Here is a 21,342-nt window from a genome sequence, read left to right on the forward strand (position 1 = left end):
CGCTCTTCCCAACTCCACTGATCGCATGAGATGCGAGTTAAACAGCATTCCCCTGGCCGTTTAAACAAATCTAGACGTGCGCGGGTGAAGCACAGATTTAACTTCTATTCGTATTTACAGTACTTTACAAGCTATATTAAATAAATACGGGCTCTGCTACGGCATCTTAAATATGTACAACATTATTTCTCAGTCGGATTTTACTAGATAGATGCGGGTCCTATCACAGTGGATGCACCGACTGTAACAAGTATCCCTGTGGTACGAGCTAGTAACTACCATGACCAACCAGCCCTCAAAATAACAATTCCTAGAGCCAATGCAAGATACGTGCGGTAAATAATTTAATCCGTCCTAACAAATTCAAGTCCTTAAATCTTAGTCTACGAGTAATTAGCTGTACACTGATAACTTCAGGCTTTCCTCACGGTAACCAATGTAGTGAATAGTCGGCCCTTCTGGAAGTACAGTGCTCTGTAGCTGAGGGGAGTGATACGTGGTTAGTAAAAATAGTACTTCAATTAAACTCCTTTATTTAGTGATATTTTTAAGTCTGTACTGGCTTTATCCACATAATCTGAAGAATATAAGCACCAAAAAAGAACAGTCACACAAGATGATTAGCGTAGACATGTTTAGGCTTTCCTTTAGCTACAATGTTTTCAAGTAACAGAATCCAAAGCTGTGCAACAGAGATGATGAAGGGGAGTAAATGTGCATCGTATTGGAAAGCCTGTTCTTGTTGTAAATGGCAGCATTTATTCTATACATTATTTGCAAAAGAATGGAATGTATTCTCATTTTTTAAGCCACTTTCATTGTACATAAATCAGATTAGATTCAGCCCTGGCTGGTTTAGAAAATACATATTTTACCCCTCTCTGCCAGGAAAGATCATTTTCTACTACGGAAGATACATTCCCTGCGGACGGCAGCCTGTAACTCAACCAGCGGTATCGCTGAAACACCCTGCGGGCCAAACACGCCACAGGATTGACATCTCACCCAAGCATCTGGCCAAGCCCCATTTTCTCTCGGGGTTACTGACTTTGGGACTCGAATGAATACATCGCAGGCCACTGCATATAAATTGGCAAATTCATACCCAGTGGCTTTCCACTGCGGAGCTCTGTGCTACAAGATACTCAAAATTTTGCCTGCGTGTCACAAACATCACGATCATCAGAGGTACCAAACCCAGTCTAGTCATCTTCACAAGCAGCAGAGCTCCCCTTCTAATGCCCAAAACATCCTCCAGGCAAGGACTGCGTCACATCCACAGCTTCACGTAAAAAGCTGCCGCTGCCCATCCTCTGCCTACTATGCAGTTATAGAAAGTAGAAAAGGCTTCAGACACAGAGATACCGCTCTGGCATCCCGCACAAGCACTAGGACTAGATTTTGTTTAAAACATAAGAAGTCTGTTCCAAAGTAACGTAGCGTATGCATTGGTCCCACACACTTGAAATCTGTCTGACGAAAAGTAACGTGCAAAAAGTATGCGCAATTGCACACGTAGCATGTTGGTGTAATTACCAGAACCCTGCTCAGAAATCTGCACAGCCACAGGAGTAGCTGCTCAGCTAAATGCTCCCATACGTAACCAGAGTAATCACCTGGGTATTCTGGACGTACAGCACTGGTCACCCACTCAAAAGTCCAAATACTAAGGTTTCCACATGATAAAATGGTTTAAAGAATCAAATGGCGTCACACCTGGTTCGATGGTAAGAATCAAAGGCTATCACACCTAACAAGGGAAGAGATGCAAAGGTTAAATAGGAGATGAGAAGTCCACCTGCACTACGGAGCGAGACCCCAGACAGTGCGCACGTGGCCTTTTTCACTTCCAGGATTCTAAACAATTTTTAAAAAGATACATTTCACATCTATTTACAAAATTACTGTGATACAATGCCAGATTGTGTAATATTATGGAAATACATGATGCCAGTACTGACTGTCCTAGTATATACTCTGTCATGATAAGGCAGTACAGCTAGAAATTACTGAAAGCATCAAGCAAAGCTACTCGAACTGAGACACTGAAACTTTTCCCTTAAAGACTGGACAATATTCTGCTGATTGGGAGACGGTACTCTCCACAGGTAGTCGTTCAGTTTATCTGAATCACTATATGCAGTCAGATACGGGGTAAGCGCGTGTTTGCTGCTGGAGGACTTTGCAGGAGTACAAGAGACAGTTTTGCCACAGAGCATTTCAGAAGGCGCAGCGTCTGCGTTACGCAGTTTAGGATCCGATTTCCTTGTTTGGTTCCGAGAAGTCTCCAAGTCCGATCCCTCATCTTCAGACTTTATTTCAACGTAGTCATCATCATCCCCTTCTCCTTCTTCAGTATCTTTGAAATTAGAAAAATAGTTCTGAGTGGCCATCTGTGCCGTCAGAGGGGAGGCCCTGTTCACTCTCAGGACTTTTTGAGAATCCTGCAGAATCATACCTGAACAGTTTTCAGGGATCTGCTTTCTCTTATCAGGCCCCGAACATCCCGAAGCAATACCTGGCGTTTGATGGCTGTTGAATCGGAAGTTCCTATTTGAATGGAGCTTTTTCTTGTCCGTTTCATTAGGATATACGATTGATTCTTCAGACCTGTTGACCACAATTGAGGAAGATGACTGCGACCTGCTGTATGCCTGTGGTTTTACATTGCTTACTCTTCTCCCAAGGGAGTTATAGATGTGATCTTGATGTAAATTTTCTTTGTTCGGTTGGCTTATAATGGCACTCCACCTCTGTGCCGGGACATGCAAACGGTTAGAAATCTGAAGGGAAGGCACCGAGCCAGCTGACAGCAACTGCCTTGAATTGCTTTTTGTACCAGCTTCTGTATACGAGCTCTTGGACTTTGGGTCTTGGGATTCAGGCCATGGAGAGAAGTCGGCCAGCTCACCGTTACTGTACGTAGAATGCAAAAGCCAATCTTCTGCTCTTGAGCATTCACTGGCAGCCTGGGAACGGGGAGGAGACACAGCCATGGGCGTGGAAAACCTCCCAGCTGATGGCTCCTGAGGGGTGGCCCAGGCTTCCTTTTGGACCTTAGGTGAACTTTCTCTAAAGACGATTTGGTCATAAAGCTGGGAATATTCAGCTATTCTGGCACCTAGAAAGGAGAGAGAGAATTAACTTAGCAGAGGAAAGCAATCCATTCCAACGAGTCGCATGAAAATTTAAAAACCTCAAAACGCTTTGTATTGGTCAAGAGAAAAGCTTACAGCTGTCTCAGTATCTTCCGTGGAAGGGCCGTGCGTTGCATTGCATTCCAGTACATTGTATTGGAAAAAAAGAAGCATAAAATGTCTTGCAAAAGTGAACAGTCATGCAGGACGCAATGTAGCACATGGTTCCAATAATACGCTGCTTGTTTCACGTTAAATGGAAAAGAACATTCTGAAAATGGCCTGGTAAATAAGATATTTAGGGACTTCTATAAATATCACAAGAAGGCAAGAATGACACTCTAGTGCGTGGAGTCCACTGGCTCCATGACTCCAATTTGTTTCAGTTGACTATGGACAAAAATAGCCCCAAAGCTGTTGCATATCCGCGACTTTGCACATTCATTAGAAAGAGCAGGACGACCAGCTCTTTCTTATCTGACCCCATTCCTTATGCTTGTAAGTGTGATGTGGATGGTACCTGAGCAAATCTACATGACTTGTTAGAAGGTGAACATACCTGAAAATACACCTTTTTAGTCAAACCCTGAAGATCACACTATTAAAGGAAATAGCTGCTTTTCTGTAAAGAGGCCAATAGTGCTTCAGGCATAAGTTCTATTTCCAGCCTAAGCTGAATTGATCTTACCCCACTATTTATTCCCAATTTTATCGAGTAACAACAAGAATTTATTGCAATATAAAGGACTATTCATGTTAGAAGCAGTCACAGAAAACTCATTTCAGTGCCAACACAGAAAATGCAATACTGATACTCAACTAGTAAGGTGGGGAAAATTCATAATCTTCCAATTCAGTATACAAATTCCACTGAAAGTTACTAAAGAAATATATGTGTATAGAAATATTTTTGACATACCAATAGCAGGACCACCTTGTTTCTTCTCCTCCAGAATGGCAGCAAGATCTTTGTGTTTCAGTTTCTGTTGTCTGCTAGCTGGCTGTTCCTGCTCTGGACTTCTAACTTTCAAAAGCTGGTTAGCCTTCTTAATTTTTTGACTGTACTGCCTTGCCATCATAAAAACTTTGTTCTTTGTTTTATCCACAACAGCCAAGTCATTCTCCATGCCCTCTGTATGTGCATTGGATAAAACACTATTGGCAGATTCGTATGGGCTATCTACAAAAGGCATCTCACTGGAGAAGGAAGATCTATTCAGACTCATAAAAGAGTTCTCCTTGCACGGTGTAGTGTCTTCAAGCCTGAGATTAGCCTCGCTTAAGGTGGCAGCTCTAGGCTTCACAGTTTTAGGGAAAATAGGAGTTTCTGGCAGAGAGAGAGTAGACAGTGAGTACTCTACATCTTTACACAGTTCAGGTGTACTACCAGCATGCAACCTTTCCTGCATATCATCTTTACAAACAGGAAAGGCTGCAAGGAGACGGTCTCGTGTCTTTTCCTCATTCTTCTTGATGTAGTTCTCCAGGTCATTCCAAATCTCATCTACTTCCTCCGAGAGTTTATCTGCTGCAGACTTATGGGAGAGAGAATCCGAGTTGGAGGAGCTATCTACCAAACTCAAATAGTCATTGTCGACAGGAACACGATGGTAAGGACTTTCATCTTCACTGAACTGGAGACTCTCTTCAGAAACAAACTGCCGTAGATTGTCACAACATGCAAAGTCTTTTTCCAGGCCCAGAAAACTCCGCCTTTTAGAGCATTTTAAGGGGTTGCATTTAAAATTCAATAGTGGTGTTTCCGGAAGCACTATGGTGTCATAGATGTTGTCTTCAATGATCCTGAGCTCATCCAGACTTGAATTAGGTGCTTCTCTATTGAGTAGTATCTCATCCCTACTAGCACGAGTGGAGGCTCTGTTTTGATTTGCTGTCCTCTTTTTGGAGGGTGAATCTAAGCTGCTTTTGTTTTCAGCCTCATAGAGAGAGTCTCTAGCAGATCTCTGAGGACCATGGTCTGTCTCCTCCCTTCTTGTCAGACCCATCAGCTTTAAGTCTTCATAGCTTATATTATCATAAACATGTTCAATATCATCAATGGTCAGCTCCTCTGAAGATTCGGGATATGCATTCATAGTGCTCAGCTCTGCTCTCTTCACTTCCCTTCGAGAACTGCGCTCCCCCATTTTACACCTTGCGCTGGCTGGACACGTGTTACTTTCACCAGCACTACTGGCCCGCCTAACAATTTTGTGACGAGTCGGGCTGGAAGTCCCGTTTTGATGCACTACCCCCAAGTGCCAGCTGCACGGCCGCCCAGAAGAACCCCTCCTTTCTCCACCGACAGCTGAACTAGCGTTGGATGTAGACACTGATGGTACAAACATCTGATAATCGTCTTCATCATCTTCATTCTCATAAGGTGGACGCCGGCTGGGAAACAATGCCTGTCTGATCTGATGGTCAGTCCAGATGTTTCTGACAGAGGTGCTTCCTCCCAGGATATTCATGATTAGCGAGTTGCTCTGGGGTGTGCTGAATTGTCTAGGCGACTGTGGCTGTCTAGCTGTGCAGGAAAATGGAAGATGAGTATTCAACTGGGTTGACTCTTCATCTGAAGGGTCCTTGGAGCTCTGTGGAGATTTGAAATACGCAGGTAACATTAGCCTATCCCCTGCAATAATACAGCGATTCCCCCCGTTCACAGAACTGCCATAGCACCAGCGTGTCCCACAGCACGGAGTCACGTGGAGATGGGCAGGGTGAGCAGGCTCCTTGCTAGAGAGCTGGGAGACAAGGTGGCAATGCCAGACTACTTTGCCTCCTAATCCTTACCATGGCTCAGAGTTCACTTTTGGCATTTAGTAACATCTTACTTCAAATACAAGACGCTGGCTTATGTTAACGCGTGAGTAATTGAAGGCAAATTTGTTTGGCAGGAGTTAGATTAAACCTTTTATGCTTACTCTGCAGTTTCACAGTTGGATTAAGCTAATCTAACTCTGGGCTTGTGCCAAAAGTTTTGTTCTCCTCCCTTTCCCCTTGCCTAGCAGAAAGGTATGTTATGCTCTCTAGCACACGCCACTGAAAATTTCATTTTCTTTTTGGAGTAAGTTTTCATCCAGCTCAGCTAGCAGATCTAATTTACAGCAAGGCCACATGTCTGCTAATGCTAACATGAAGGATGCTCTAGATGTTCCTGGCCAGAGATTGGGAAAGAGAGAGAAAGATAATTCCTTTTGGCTTAAGTTAATGCTGATTGGCTTGGTTAGTTGGGTTTTTTCCCTGCCTCAAAAAGAATAGTCTTTGATCATACAGATGAATATTTCAATGACATGAATATCAATACGACATAAACAGAAGATGACTTATCTGTCTACCTAGAAAAAAAACACAGATTTCTTTGACATATCTATGATGCATAGCAAAATAGAAATAAAAAAATTATATACCTGCGTTTCACACTTGTTGAGATTAACACTTCTCCGTTTTTCAACATTTTCAGCAGCTTGACTATTAAGTCTTTTTCTTCCCCCTTTCGATTTCTGCAGTGAGTTTTGCTGCACTCCCTGTGATTTAAAAGAAAAGAGCAAGTGAGGGGTAATAAAATCTACAGTTCTTTGTACAGTCTTGTTCAGAAGAATTACTAGCAGCTAGAACAGGCCAGGTATCGACACCGGGAGGACGAAATGCTCATGAGTAGTCAGAGCACTGCCACAAGAATGATTCAGAGCCTAGAAAACTTTGTTTACAACAACCAATTAAATGATATCAATCCATACAGCTTGTCAAAAGGGATTGAAAGCAGAATCTGTGTATAAAAATATAGATGTAAAAGAATACATAGAAATTGGACAAGGGAAAGGGCTTATCGAAGGAGGTTGTCACACCCAAAAAAAAGGGAGGATAGAAAAAGGTGGTCACGTAAAAATTCAATTTTCAAAGGTTTTTTTTGTTTTAAAAAGGGGAGGGGATAGTCTCACTGTCACATGCAGTCTTGAAAACCAGAAAGAGGTCTAAACTAAAAAATATGCTGTCATCCAACTTCCCAGAAAAAAAACCAACAAACAGAAGGCCAGAATGTTACGTATTGGGCAGCATCCAAATTAACTCAGAGTGAAGAGCACACATAGTGGGAACGGGAGGAATCTGAGAAGGCATCATTGCCACACCTAGGATTAAACACTAAGCTACTATTATACATTTTTATAGTAGTATTCTTTTGCACTTACTCATTCTTTTGTACTTACTCAGGAAGAGACATTGCACTACACTGATATGAGATACTATTTTATCGAAGATTTACAATGCAAATAGTGTAATTTCAAAGAGGAAATGCGCAGTAAGCTTCAAAAAGAATTTCAATAATAGGTTTTGGATAATTCACAAAATAAATGGACCACACAAGGATATGACCTCAGCATCAACTAAGCCAAACAAACGAAAATCTAGATTCTTTAATACAGCCACATTTCAAAGCCGGGGTTTTAGTCTTTCAGAAGAACTACGTATGTGTGGAAACATCACACAGAGTGGGGAAAACTTCCACCTGTGTAGTAGTAACAGATAAAGATTCTCATTTTCGGAAATCCTACTCACAACTTCTCATATTAAAGTTCACGTATTCCTAGCTATTGCCAGCAGCTCACAGGTCAAGAAACATCACATCACATGTGGCAGTGCGCGAATCTTAACTTAATATTCAAGTCCTTGCCTTGGAGACCTGAAGGCACTGTCTCTGCATGTGGCCTAAAAAGGTTTCTTTCACGGCACCGGCTGGAGAAGCAAGGAAAGGTCAGTTGTGTGCAACAGGTAAAAGCAACAGCTTTCTGTCAGAAGTAGACTTGAGGACTGCAAAGGACTAAGTAAAATCTCTTTCAAGCAGTGAAGGGATTTCTTCCTCTGTACAGGGGCTAATTTTACGTCTTCTCTGTTAAAATGCAAGAGTGTGTTGTGTGAGGTCTAAGTAACAATATTTCTCAGGAGAGAAAGTTGTAAACACTTGTAACACATTCCTGCCTCCTTGCTGTTTTACAGATAGTTTTAATCCCTCTTCCATCCTCCCCAGGAAAAAAGGATTTTATTTTTTCCCTTCTTTTTCCTACCTGTTCAGACTCTTCTTCATCATCAGCATCAATCTGTTCCGTAGCAGAAGTCTGAAGATTTTCGTCCTGATCACTGCTGTAGGCTGGCTCAATGGACTCTTGAAATTGGCTCTCCAGCCCACTGGGTTCCAACGGAACCTTTTTCCTAGAATTCAGCAGGGCTTCATTTGATCCTAGCTTGGTGGCTTGAGGTAATAGGGCTCCTTCAATACTGATGCGCTTAAAAAAAACACCACAAAACTTTGATTAGAAGTTTATAGAGATTATATATCTAGTAAGACACTGTTTTACATCAGACTTATAGGCAACGTTTAAGCTACGTTCAGTTAGCTGCACGGAAATGAGATTTATAAAGAAATTAGTAAAACAAATTAGTAAAACAATCAGTATTTTTCCGTAGAATATTTAGAACTGAAAAAATATATGCAAAAACCCCCACCCCAGTCATGGGCTTCAGTGTGATGGCATCCCGGTGAAGTCATATATAATGTACCCTGTTTGTACATCTTCCACACACCCCCACTTTAAATTCCATCTCAAATAAAACCCTAAGACCTGAAATTCAACATGAGACTTTCAAACTGCACTGGGAACTTCATTACAGATTCTTACAGAAAATGTAAAAATGTAGAAATCCTCACTTCCATCTGCTTAAGCTGTATCTGCTCTGTTTGGTCATATATCATGATTTTTGTATATGAGAGATATATATAAGAATAAGATGAAACTTTCCAGTCTTTTTTCATAAATGCAAAGACAATATGCTCCAAAGAATAAACACTATCTTTATACACAGCACTTCTGTGATTACAGTGGTATTTTTAAGTACTCTATAGCATTAGTAATGGATTGTACTGTATTATAAAGTACAACAATACGTGGATCAGTCGTTTTTTCTTTATTAGATATTCCTGAAATAGTTAGCTGTATTTCTATTGCTTTCATTCCAGTAATCTTATTGGAGACACTAAACAACATTTATGGTTTTGTTTACGTTCTTAAAATCAACACAGCCAAGAAGATGCAGATTCTACAGTAAATACTGTGCTCTAAGTCATTTGAATGTGCTAAAACAAGAAATATAAGAAATGGTTTACCTTCTGCATATCTGGACTTATATCTGAAAACAGAAATATATACTTCATCATAAGTGAATAATCAAACCGGTGTCAGTCTATGCCCATTTTAATGCTACACTAATATCCCAATTACGAATTCCAAAAAGGGTTAAATGCAGCAGCAATTGAGCAAACAGACTATAGTGTCTCTGATAAAACAGAGAGACAGCGTGAGGTTTACCACAGTTCCACCTGAGGTCCTGATATTGCAACACTGATATGATATGAGCAACTACTCACAATGGCCAAGACTCTGTGTGTTCAGTTCCCAGTTGCTAGGATATTTACAGGACCAGAACCCAAGTGTGGAAAAGCAGAAACATTAGATTCAAAGACTAACGTTTTGTTTTCTTTGCACGCTTCCTCCTCCTCCTCCCCACCCCCCACCCCACAATGTTTTTAGGGAAAGTTATAGGAGAAAAGGATCCATCTTTACTTGTTCTACAAAGTACAGAAGCACTGGGTCGATAAACAGTAGATGAAGTAGCTTACCGTTTGACTTCAAAACTTTATGGACTCTAGATGAGGGTTCTGAAAAAGACAACATCATGTTTAAGCACTCCAGCATCCCGAAGAAAGCTATGGGCATCTTGGCCAACTTTTTATAACACGGATACCAAAATTTAAGCTTCTGAGCCTAAGCAGGGAAGCCAGATTTTAATTTCTTAATCACCCAATTTCCCCACAAAAAAATATTTGTTGAAGTGTCAAACCTACAGCTGTTACCACAGAACATACATGTTTCTTAATGCAATAGCAGCTGCCCTCTATACAACAAATCACATGTAAATTTTTATCCCAGATTAAGATTCCAGCTTTCAAAAGACTTGGTCATCTCTGTTATTGCTCTAAGTTGCTGGAGGTTTCCTATTAGAAATATGTATGAGATACCAACAGCTTAGCAGGCCTTTAAAAGTGTAAGTAGCTGAATGTTACATAGGAGGCCATTTGATCAGTATTTTGTATTATTCCTTTTACAGGCAAAGCAGCACCAATGCAATCCTTCACCTCAGAAACAAAGGAAGATGCCTGAAAAGTAATTAAAACTTGATTGTTTTTCGGACACAAATGCTGCTGTATGATAAATCACTACATCAATACTCTCATGAACCTTGTTTAAGTCATTCCCAATACACAATGTTACACACTCCAAATTGGAAAGGTCTTTAAGTAGCTGAAGAGGGGAACACAGTGACTGCAATATGAAGTCTGCAATGTCTTTTGGTAGTAGCTTCAAGAGGAAACTAACAGTAATTATGGATGTATGTTTGAGCTAGGAGGGAAAAAAAACAAAGTCAGCATAACCACCTCTCAAATCTCTATTATCCATAAGGCAGACATTACACTAAGTAAAGATAGCAATCATGTTTTGAAATAACAAGCCTATCATAATCAGGATGGAACCACTTCTGAGACAGTAATTATTTCGTGGGGAGTGGGGGGGAGAAATGTCAGATTTAATGCCTGGCTTTCCTGCATATGCATTCTTTTATCTATTAGAAAGTACCAACTGTTCTTTATGCATCCACCATTAGGAATGTTTATCTATGAAATTAAATGCAAACAGTGGATAAAAAAATAAATCTCACAAACAACAAATGGTTAATAAGATGCTCCACCTATATCTGAGAGATACTGTGCCATGTTAAACCTGCATGGAGTGCAGGTTAAAGACCGATTCCATGTGCCCAGCCTCACCCAAACCTAAAACACCCTGCTTGTTTTTCTTTTTGTCATCTTGGTGGTAAAGGAGTTTATTCACCTGATTTCCTTCTCACTCTGTGAGGAGCAGTGCCTTCTTTAGGCTGGTACGATGATTTCATTTCTCCCTCAGGGCTATAGTGGAAGCCTGGGTGATCTGTGGAACAAGCAGAGGCACAAGGAATAAGAGAGTGACAAGGGTGTCATTCACACGCCTCGGCAGCTCTTTTCAGAGGCAGTGCCATCGTCCCTTTATGACCGATATAGTGGCACTTCATCAGAGCCTGAAGTAACACAAGCAAGACATGCTGCTGTAGGGTAGCTGTTAACACCCAGCCATGGAAATGCTTTGCCCTCTTAGTTGTGCCTTGCTCCAGATGGCTAACCTAGCAACATTTATCCACCAGCATTGTGTTTGTTTGCCAGTTTCTCAGTCAGAGCCTTCCTGACCAATTCTCTACAACAACAACTATGTAAATAAATAACAAGCCTGCTTCACCCCAAGACTTCCTCAGCGTTTATACCGTAGGACTATTGTTCTCATTTCCATACACTGCTAGGAATCACTGGCAACATGAAGGTCTCATGCAGCTTGCACCAGCAAAGGCAGCAAGCAGAAGATGCAACAGCAGGGACCGTGCAGATGGGACTGCACTCAGAGCACAGACAGCAGCATCACATGTGCTTTCTAATGCTGGCTCCTGGGACACACACAGGTAAACTCTTCAGACGTAAGCACAAGCCTCACTGTCCTCCAGCTGCAGGTTTGCCAGCTCGAAGAAGTCATAACACTGCTACATACTTCTTCAAGCTGCGTTTGCTTATTGCTAGCCCTTCAGTGGGTACTAGCCAGAAGGAGTTTACGCTACAACCCATGGAAGATCATACATTTAGTCAGCATGGAGTAAGCAAAAGAGAGTGGCCAGTGTTTACAGAAGGTCTTAGCTGCCTCTTCCGTGCTCATCATGAGACATAACTTGTTGGTTGCAGATCAGTCAGCCCAATGCCTACAGAGCTCCACAGGATCTGCACTCAATTTTGGGCTTTCCAGCAAGGTCATGATTCAAAGAACATAAGCCTGGCCTTCTTCCATCTCAGGTGAAAGCCAAACTTTTGAAGATGGTTTTATTCTTTTTTTAAAACAAAAGTGAAAAAGAACCAACTTACGTATGGCATCCATTTCTAGAATTGCCTGCTTGGCCTGGAAGAGAAAATAACAAATGAAAAAGTTACACTGTAAATAGAAGGACAAATTATGTTGCATATTACAGATAGTAGTCAGTTTATATGTAAACAACAGCAAGTTTAATTTTTGAACTAATAAATATGGTTAGCAGTGTTATTTTCTGTCTTTGTGCATTGGACACGTTACATATGTGAAGAAGAATTCTGCTGGCAGGAGCTTACCAGAGTCTATCTTCAGGGCTTCACACAAAAACCTGTGGTTCGCTGCACCCGGCAGCTCCACCTTGCCTGTCCACCTCCCTTCTGGCAGTGCAAGGGGAGGAGCGCGTACCTACGGCACCCACCGGTGCGAGGAATTTCTGGAGGATGTAGCAATGGCACATCTGACCGCAAAAACTACTTTGGCTTCAAAGATAGGGGCTGTGCTGTGCTGAGATCATGCTGCACACGCTGGGTCTCCTCCATGGAGACTCAAACCTCCAGAGATCTCTCCGCAAGTCCCAGAATTTAGAGACATCAATATGTGTCCCCATATTCTGTTGGGATCGGCAGAAAACTGGCCCTAGTATCTGGGAATCACATTTTTTTGTGTGATTCACAGAACATTTCCTCCCTAAAAATCAAACAGTTTAACTCCTTTATTATTTTTCAACTCTGAAGTTGTTGGTGCAGAAAACGCTATCAACCTTGCTTTCTTTAAGAGTTTCCTTGAGGAACAGCTATTAAAAAAATAAAATCATCATTTGGTTTAAGTAAGATTGAACCAGGATAAAAAGTGTCTCATCATTGCTTAAAATTTGTCACATTTTTTTAATAGGAAAAATAATCTGGATTTTTTATCAAGCTTATCAGCTAATAAGTAAGAAAATAAACTAAACTAAAATAGCCTATGTAATCTGCTTGCCCTTCTACAGGTGCAGTTCGGTAATTTTCCACCAGGCGTCACATGTGGACTACTATTAAATCCTCCAAAAGCTGGCAGAGAGAAGTCTCATAACTAGCAACTACCGGTTTGTCAAAAAAAAAAAACAAAACAAAAAAAACCAAAAAAAAACCTGCAGACAACCTCAGAGATCTATTTGGTTAGACTCTTCCCTTCTCAAGTGAAATTATTTCTCTGAGCAGAAAATGACATTATATTTTTGGTTACATGTTTCTTCCACAGACTAAAAAAAAATCCAGTAAGAAGTAAGAAAAAATCTTGATACAAAAGCTGAGATCATGCTGTAGTATTTTTTATTACAACCAATAAACTGCAATGAGTATTTACATTGTAAGCATGGATACTAGCATAAACATTATACCTTCGATAAACTCTGCCAACAAAAAGATAAGAGGACAATTAGTAATTGCAACTGCTAGGGCTTTTTCCTCCCATAACTCTCTTTTTGTTGAACTGTTGAAAATGAGTTAGTACAGCACTCTGTATGTCAGTCACAGGTAACATTTTTTAGCCATTACGGCATAAAACTCAGTGAAAAAAAAGTCAGGGAAACTGAGCAGTGAAACTAATACTAAAAAAAAAAGCAGTAAATTCAGTGGGGGAAAAAAAAATAATAAAAAAAATCCTGCTTCCACATGAGTCAGTGGCTGCTGTGCCATGGCAAGAGTTAACTTGGGTTAACACCCTTTGAGAGGTGCAATATGTTACAACTGGGAAACATCACCTGGAGCTCTAAGACAGGATTTCATAAATAAAAGGACCAGGTTTCCCTACTCCAAGACATTACAGCTATGAATATGATATCAGTGCCTCATTTTCTCTGGCATAAAGCTTGCTAGCTATCTTACCAAAAAGGGCCTAGATGTCCCAGGTAAGGATGCAGGGTTCAGGATGGGTGTGTGTATTTGTAAAGTGAAGTGTGTGCTGCCCATGGCTTCACTGATATGATATCTAACCAAGACAGATTAAAATTAGCTTGGTAACGTCCACACATGCTGCAATTAGCGTACCTCACTGTTGTGCAGAGGGACAGTATCGAGCTAAGGTATGCTCTAATAGTCAAGCTTTCTGACATTGTATCTCTGTTACTCATATCCTAGCAGGCAAATCCTAATATGGACAGCGATGCTGCTATCCCAGTTAAATCCTTCTGCTCCTGTACCAAGCCCTGTAGGTCCCTATAGCGGAACTTTCCCACTTCTCCTTAATTTTGAGGAACTTTTAAAGATTTAAGGAAACAACTTGTTAATTAACTGCCTGGAGTCTAAACTTTCTGTAAATTGCCATGCATCTTGAGGCTAACAAGATTGCTTTAAGTTAGTACACACACAAGGAGGTGTTTTGTGGGGTTTTTTAACTTTTACCTTGGCAGGAATTTTAGCAGGATGATTTTCTAGAATTAACCTCTTCAAGTGAAGAATCCAAAGGCGCTTGTCTTGCTGCGACTTTGCCTGATAAAAAAATTGTAGCAGCATGAGAAAATGCATTACTGCACCCCCTAATGCAGGGTCAGGAATAGCACACGGTAATCAGTCAGGTTACCCAGTGTGCAGGGAGGTTTCTGTTATACCTGGACAGTATGTTGCATCTTGGGATTTTTGTAGTGGAAGACGCTAAAGCTAAGTGGTTCCTTTGGTATTACTTCAACGAGCATCAGGTTCCCACACTGTAACGAAGGGAGGCAACGATGTGAATCACACAGGAGTTTTGGGGAGACCCGCAGACAGCACATTACCACCTGCTCTACAACGTACCAGTATGTGAGCTTTGTATGCAAACATTTCATCTCTCTTTTTTGTAATTAGCAGCAGCTTGTCAAAGAGGAACAAGGTGCGCTCATTTTTGGCTCGCTGAATGCGAAATGTTCCTTCCAGCACCAGCTCCCCGTAACTCGTGAGGTCTGGCCCTTTCCAGTTAGTCAGCAAGCTCTGTATCTCCTGCAATAGATCAAAGAAGAAAAACCAATGTTCATTTCAGAGATCTTATTGAAATGAAGACTCAAACAACCTGCTGAGGCCATTCCCACTCTCCTACATAATGTTCAGCATCCAACAGTGGAAAGTCACCATGCGCCAGTACTGAGGTTGCTAGGTTATGTGCAGCCAGGTGCTTGGAGGCCTATTGCCAAGCCCAGACTAAAACATGCCCTCCTGAGTACTGGTTACTGCCTCTGCGTGGACCCAGCAAACAGCCCTGAGCTCCCTGGGGCAGCCTGTCATGAAAGAGCACAACCTTACCTCCCCGGACTTGTAGAGATGGAAAATGGTCTGCAATTCAGTCACCAGTCTCACTCGTGCCTGCTCCGCTCTCCCCTCTATGTCCCTAACCGATCCCTCTTAACATTTCCCTCTCACCCTGGGTATCCTCCTGAAGTTGTGTGGTCCCCCACTGAATGAATTATAATGCTGTGTCCTGTAGGCCCAGCACAGAAGATACTTCTGTGAGGTGTTCAGATTGAAGAGATGTTTCTCAGAAGACTAAAGGACCAGAAGTAATTTGGTCAACTGATCATTTGAAGATTTATTTTTATTTTTAATTATTTGTATACATACCATAGATACTTCTCACCGTATTTATTACTTAAGAAAAAAAAGGCTGGAGAAACATCTAAGAACATCTTCACAAGCCTGTGTCACTCAGCTGTGGCTATTCTTGTTTCCTTAAGTTGCTCGTTTTTTCTGTCAGTGGCAATGACATAGGACTTAAGCACAGGACAGCAAATTGTAAAAGCAGACTAAACCTTCACTAGGGAAATCTTTAAAAGCATCCATTGGACTTTAAACCTGGCAGCATTAGCAAAGCAGGGACAGATTTCCTCATCCTAGACTGGTCTCTCTAGGACATCACACTTTAATACAGCATTCAGCTAGAAAACATCTCAGTACATGTGAAACAAAAATGCAGCCTAGAGCATTCACAGGAAGAAAATCCCAAAGCAGCACACTTTGGACTATACACAAGACTGTTATTAAAAAAAAAAAGAAACATAATAAATGAAAAAATTTGCATTTTATCAGATCTCTCCAAGAACCTGTAAATATGTCAGGGTACAGCACAGGGATCCAGTCCACCACTGTTGAGGGAGACTTTGCGCAGGAACTGCTGTCGCAGTGCTTGCAGCATTACAGACCAAACAGCAGTGTGATAGCCCACAGAAGGCCTATCCTTATGGCTGCAGAAACAGATTTTACTTTTTTAAAGGGTAACTATGAACATAAACATTTTCCACAACCCCACACATTTGCCAGCTGAGTTCAATAAATTGAAAAAAATTATACTTTTTTTCCCAAAAGCATTTAACCCTCTTTATTGCCAAATATTACTGGTTATCATTACTCAGATTTACAGCAGGCTGTTGTTAAAAGTCATTAGCGTGCATTTCCAGCAATGTGTGACAAAGGTTACACTGTTGCAGGCAAGACGTTATCAAGTGTAACCCTATTCTCACGTAAACAACAACAACAACAACAACAACAAAATCACAAAAAAATAGAGCCAATAAGTTGCATTTATGTTAAAAAGAAAAAAGGGACAAAGAATAACATGACGTAGATTTCTGGAATGGTATAAGCCTATTACTCCTTTTATAAACTAAAAAATCCCCCCACTTTTCTTAAAGCAATATAAATGTTGCTGATGAAAATGTAACGTAAAATCATGATTCACTGGGAATCAGAAATGAAAGACAGAAACAGAATGAAAGACCTGTAAAAAGTCTACAAAAGAGCTTTCTCTCGATGCCAAAAGTTACTCAGGGTGTAGCTTTTGTTTTCTCCTCAAAAATTCTTCATTTGCAGTAAAGTTAACCTTTTTCTAACTGTCATGTTTCTAGGTTTACACTTTTCACAAAGCAACTGATAGTGAGTCTTCAAAAGCCCAAGAGGAAAGTACTTAAACAAGAAGAAGCACAAGAAATGCCTCAAAACAAAATTAATCAGCACAAAGGGGAGAAATCGGAAACCACAGGATTTCTGAACAAAGGCATGCCCTAGGGTTGTACAGCAGTGCTGTACAATTGAGGGAAAGGAAGAAAGAAAAGTTATCTTAAGTTCCACATTACTGCAAAATAAATGCTTTACAGGATGCTGCTTGTAGGGTAGAGATGTCTGAGATTTTCCTGCAGCAGCTACGACCGTGGTTCCTAAGATCAAACAGCCACAGGCATATTCAACAGGAGTCTAAATTATGACTGACAAAGATTAAAAGAAAAGATAAACTGAAAAATGTTAATGGCATACATACTGACAAAAACAGCTCACCAACACCCATAAAATCTCTTTGGGAACTCACTTGGAGCCTGATGGCATGTTCATGTTTCCTCTTCATGTCATTTATATGCCATGCCACCCTCTGCATTGTATCTATGGCATCCAGCACCACATCGTAGCCCTCAGTGTCCTTGTCAAGGTGGTTTTCTATTTCCTACGATGGGGGAAAAAAAGTTCTGTTATTTCTAAATTAATTTTCCCAGCCGGATGCAATATGTTGTTTTTATCTGTACTATTTTGTCTTTGCATTGCAATCACTCAAATGCAACGTTCCTGCCTTTGTTACTATTGCATGTTGTTATCAATTTGATTAACACAAGATGACTAACAAAGCCAAGCCTTTACGGTCAGTTTAGCAGCAACTATACTTGCAGCAGCTGATGTGAGCAGAGAGGCACAGAAAGAGAGCGCAGCACACTGACAAGAGACCTTTTCAGAGGAAGGAATTCAGAAATTCCTTCAGCATTTAATGGCTTTTTTAAAACGCAGAACATATCTACACTCTTACAAAACCCTGATGGAATTACACTGGGCATTACTTTACAGTTGGAGAGCAGAAAAGCACCAGACATTTTAAATAAGGATCAGTGTCTTTACACTTCACTAGAACATGATTCTTTAATAGGAAACATATGTGGAAAACATTAACAATAAAACAGGAATTTCCGAAACTTGCTTAACTCAATTCACCAAATATGGAAAGAGTTCCCACTTCCTCAGTCATTCCTCTCCACAAAATTCTTACCAATCGGGATGTTTATGTGTATTTAGTCCTTCTTTCAACCACCCCCAGCATTGCAACATGTGGAAAAATGCCATTTTTCATTGGAACTATAAATTTGTGTACAAAAGTGTTTAATCATGACAAGAATCTTTCAAACAACTTCAGAATTACAGACCAGTCTTTTAAAAAAAAAAAAAGCTAATTATTTGGACGGACAGACTGATTAAATGTGTCTAAAACAATTACCATAAATACCAAATATATGCATATGTTGTGAAGTGACAAAGACAGAAAGAGTTTCCACATGTAGAAATCAAAAACCCCCAAAAGAGAGAGCATTTAAGGAAACCCAGAACCTTTCTAACCATCAAGCCTTGTACCAGAGGCAGGAACATCAACATGCAGCAGCTCTAAACTAAATACATTTCTAATGGGTGCTTACGTGCAAAAGCAGGTGGTATTTGAGGATGCGCTGGACAGGTTTCAAGAGATAGGAGCCCAGGGGCAGAGAATGCTGCAGCGCTTCTTGCCGCTCTCTGAAGAACTTGGCCAGCGCCTTGTTCCTCATGCACTCTGTCAACACAGCCACTGACCTGGAAACATCAATACATAGCTTTAAGACACACTGTCTCCATTAGTCTGAAGGTAAAGTCAAGAATTGTTTCTTTCTTCCCTTGTAAAAGGGAGCAGCAGTTTCCTAATCCAATCACTGCTGTTTCTGTTGGGGTTTTTTTTTTTAAGTTATCTTGTGCATTCAGTTATGTTTTCCCTTGACATGCAACCACTCTCTCTTACTGGGAATTATATATTTGGAGCACTGCAGAATAAGACCATCATTTTCTAAAGGAGGATAATAGCAATGAATGACAAGAACAGACAAAACAAAACTTCAGATGAGCATATTTCATTTCTGGGTTTTTTAAAAATTTTTTTATTTTAATTTTTTTTCACAAAAAAGGTAAATGCCTCGAAGCTGATTTTTTTTGTACAGACTGTAACTTGCATTACATAAACTGGCCAAGGGACAGATGAAGAAAGGGAACCCAGAATTCCTACCTTGGGTAGTTGGTACAGTACTGCGTATATATATGGAAATCTTCACTCTGCATGGGGAGGAAAAGTTTACATATATTCAGATTTTGTCAAACTAGCAACTAATACGTGTGCAAGATAAAGATGATGACATCAAGACAACACCTCCTCCAGTTCCTGATCAATGAATTCTCTACTTTCACTGTGATAGTCCTAACACTACCAGAGACCTATTCATTGAATTTCTTTTTTTGGGGGGGAGATTTTTCCTTTACTTGAAGGAAAAACCAAGGAAACCTACACAGAGATAAAACAAGTGGCTTTGCAACAGAGCCTTGAAGGTCCTTTATGACAATCTATGCATCTTAAAAAAAACCCACCACCACCACACCCCCTTCAAACAGCTGACTTGCACATACCTAGTTTTTTGTGTGCTAAAGCACACACCTGCTTAAGGAGAAGTAAGTTTTGCAGGTTATGTTCGGCGTGCGATTTTCAAACATCTGTAAATACTTTAACATTTGAGCACAGTCTAAGCGTGAAAATTAGAAGCCACAAAAGTGATTTTTTTTTAAAGTAAATTATGACTCTGTGAAAGCAGACAGTTATTATCCAAACAAGTTGTAACTAGATTTAGGTGGGTTTCCACACTTGCCTGTCACAGTGAAATTGCCCACACTTAATGATGACAAGCTTCTCACAGCAAAAGCCTGAGTTTCATTTCTTTCCTCCTTGGCCTAAGATTTTTTTCTTAATCATCGTCATTTAATTCTATGCAAGAACCGGTTTCCAGAAACATTCCCATGTGCTTTCAATTCACATCTGCCTATCAACTTCTATCCCAAAAAATACACAATTTCTGCAGCTTGCTGCAGTCCTACAGACTAAGAAAGCACTGCAGAACCTCAAAGTGCTCCCAAAATCAATTGCTTTTTCTTTCCTGAGCCCTAGACCAATAAAAAGCAATCCTCCGGTAGTAAACAAGACCCCGGGTTCCACTTGAAGCATCTTCAGAACGGACTCTGGCATTCTGCAGCACAATAGCTGTGCTCCGTGAGGGGCAGTCGCCCGGGGGCAGTCGCTGGTGAGTGGCGAGACCAAATATCTGCCTTCGCAGAAGGCAACAGTGCTCTGAGGAGCAACACCACTTGGGGAGAGGCTGACGCAGGCTGTGGCTTTTGTGTCTCATTGTTGGGGTTGGGTTTTGTTGGCCATTCATCAGAAAGAGCCAGCTCAGGCAGTACCCTTCCCCGTTTCCAACAGCACTGCTCCCTTCCCCCTCTCGCAGGGGTAAAGCAGGTCTGCCATTCATTTCTCCACTGAGCAGTGATTCATAAGGACCCCGTATAAAGTAAGATACTACTCCACGTGAGCACAAGTCATTGCAATTCATTTAAGTATTTCTTACCGGATTTCCATATTAACTGTTCTGAAAAAAATAAATAACTCGAGCAAACTTCTAATAAATGTTTCTTTAGGCGACTGCGATCCCCATTTAGTCACTAGTGGGCTGTAAGCTTATTAAACTGCTCTTCTCTTAGAAACCAACCAACCAACTATATGTAGTCCTGATACAAATACAGTTAAACGATTTAGCTTGGTTTTTCACGCTTGGACTAATTTTGTTGTGGCAGCTAGTTTTTACAGCGGTGTACCTACGCCCCGTGTCCACACCCAGAGACAGCGAGCTTGTGTCATGGCCTGTCCACGTCCACGCTTGGGACCTCCGGCCACAGCTCCAAACCCTCTCCGCTCAAAATGAAACATTAGCAAACCTCAGAGCGCTGCAGACATTACATTGTGTAATTTTCTATGGCAATCACTACCAAACTAGCTAGCATTCGTAGTAAGTCAGGGTGCTTAAGAGAGAGCATTAGGATGAAATTCAGTATGATGAAAAAAGGTGATTTATTTCATATATGTATATATTAATACAAGGCTTTCGTTCAGGGGCTTTTTGGTATAAATTGTAACATATTCCCATGGCCACAATCACAGAACAATGCAATTTATAGAACTACTTCATAAGCAAAGAACAGAACATTTTGTGCCAATTCTTTTTAAAATATATATATATTCTAGTCATAAATATAGTCACGATTGTTCTGCTTTTCAAAGAAAAAAGAAAGGCATATCTGTTGTGAAAATTTAACAAATTAAAGCATTAT

The 21,342-nt window shown here is 40.8% G+C and overlaps 1 protein-coding gene across 1 annotated transcript in view; it reads right to left on the reverse strand.

The window, feature by feature from the left end:
- Positions 1-2,018: 2,018 nt before the first annotated feature.
- Positions 2,019-21,342, reverse strand: part of PLEKHG1 (pleckstrin homology domain containing, family G (with RhoGef domain) member 1) — a 48,290-nt gene continuing 28,966 nt past the window's right edge. The window contains exons 4-17 of the mRNA XM_009586452.1: positions 19,199-19,245; positions 18,585-18,735; positions 17,441-17,572; positions 14,905-15,087; positions 14,721-14,816; positions 14,515-14,601; positions 12,190-12,223; positions 11,084-11,179; positions 9,814-9,852; positions 9,301-9,323; positions 8,204-8,422; positions 6,551-6,667; positions 4,057-5,731; positions 2,019-3,121 (exon numbers count right to left, since the gene is read on the reverse strand). Coding sequence (XP_009584747.1) covers positions 2,019-3,121; positions 4,057-5,731; positions 6,551-6,667; positions 8,204-8,422; positions 9,301-9,323; positions 9,814-9,852; positions 11,084-11,179; positions 12,190-12,223; positions 14,515-14,601; positions 14,721-14,816; positions 14,905-15,087; positions 17,441-17,572; positions 18,585-18,735; positions 19,199-19,245 — 4,002 coding nt within the window. The remainder of the gene's footprint in view (positions 3,122-4,056; positions 5,732-6,550; positions 6,668-8,203; positions 8,423-9,300; positions 9,324-9,813; positions 9,853-11,083; positions 11,180-12,189; positions 12,224-14,514; positions 14,602-14,720; positions 14,817-14,904; positions 15,088-17,440; positions 17,573-18,584; positions 18,736-19,198; positions 19,246-21,342) is intronic.

The sequence above is a fragment of the Fulmarus glacialis genome, unplaced genomic scaffold (genome assembly GCF_000690835.1).
Source record: "Fulmarus glacialis isolate BGI_N327 unplaced genomic scaffold, ASM69083v1 scaffold9381, whole genome shotgun sequence".
Classification (NCBI taxonomy): Eukaryota; Metazoa; Chordata; class Aves; order Procellariiformes; family Procellariidae; genus Fulmarus; species Fulmarus glacialis.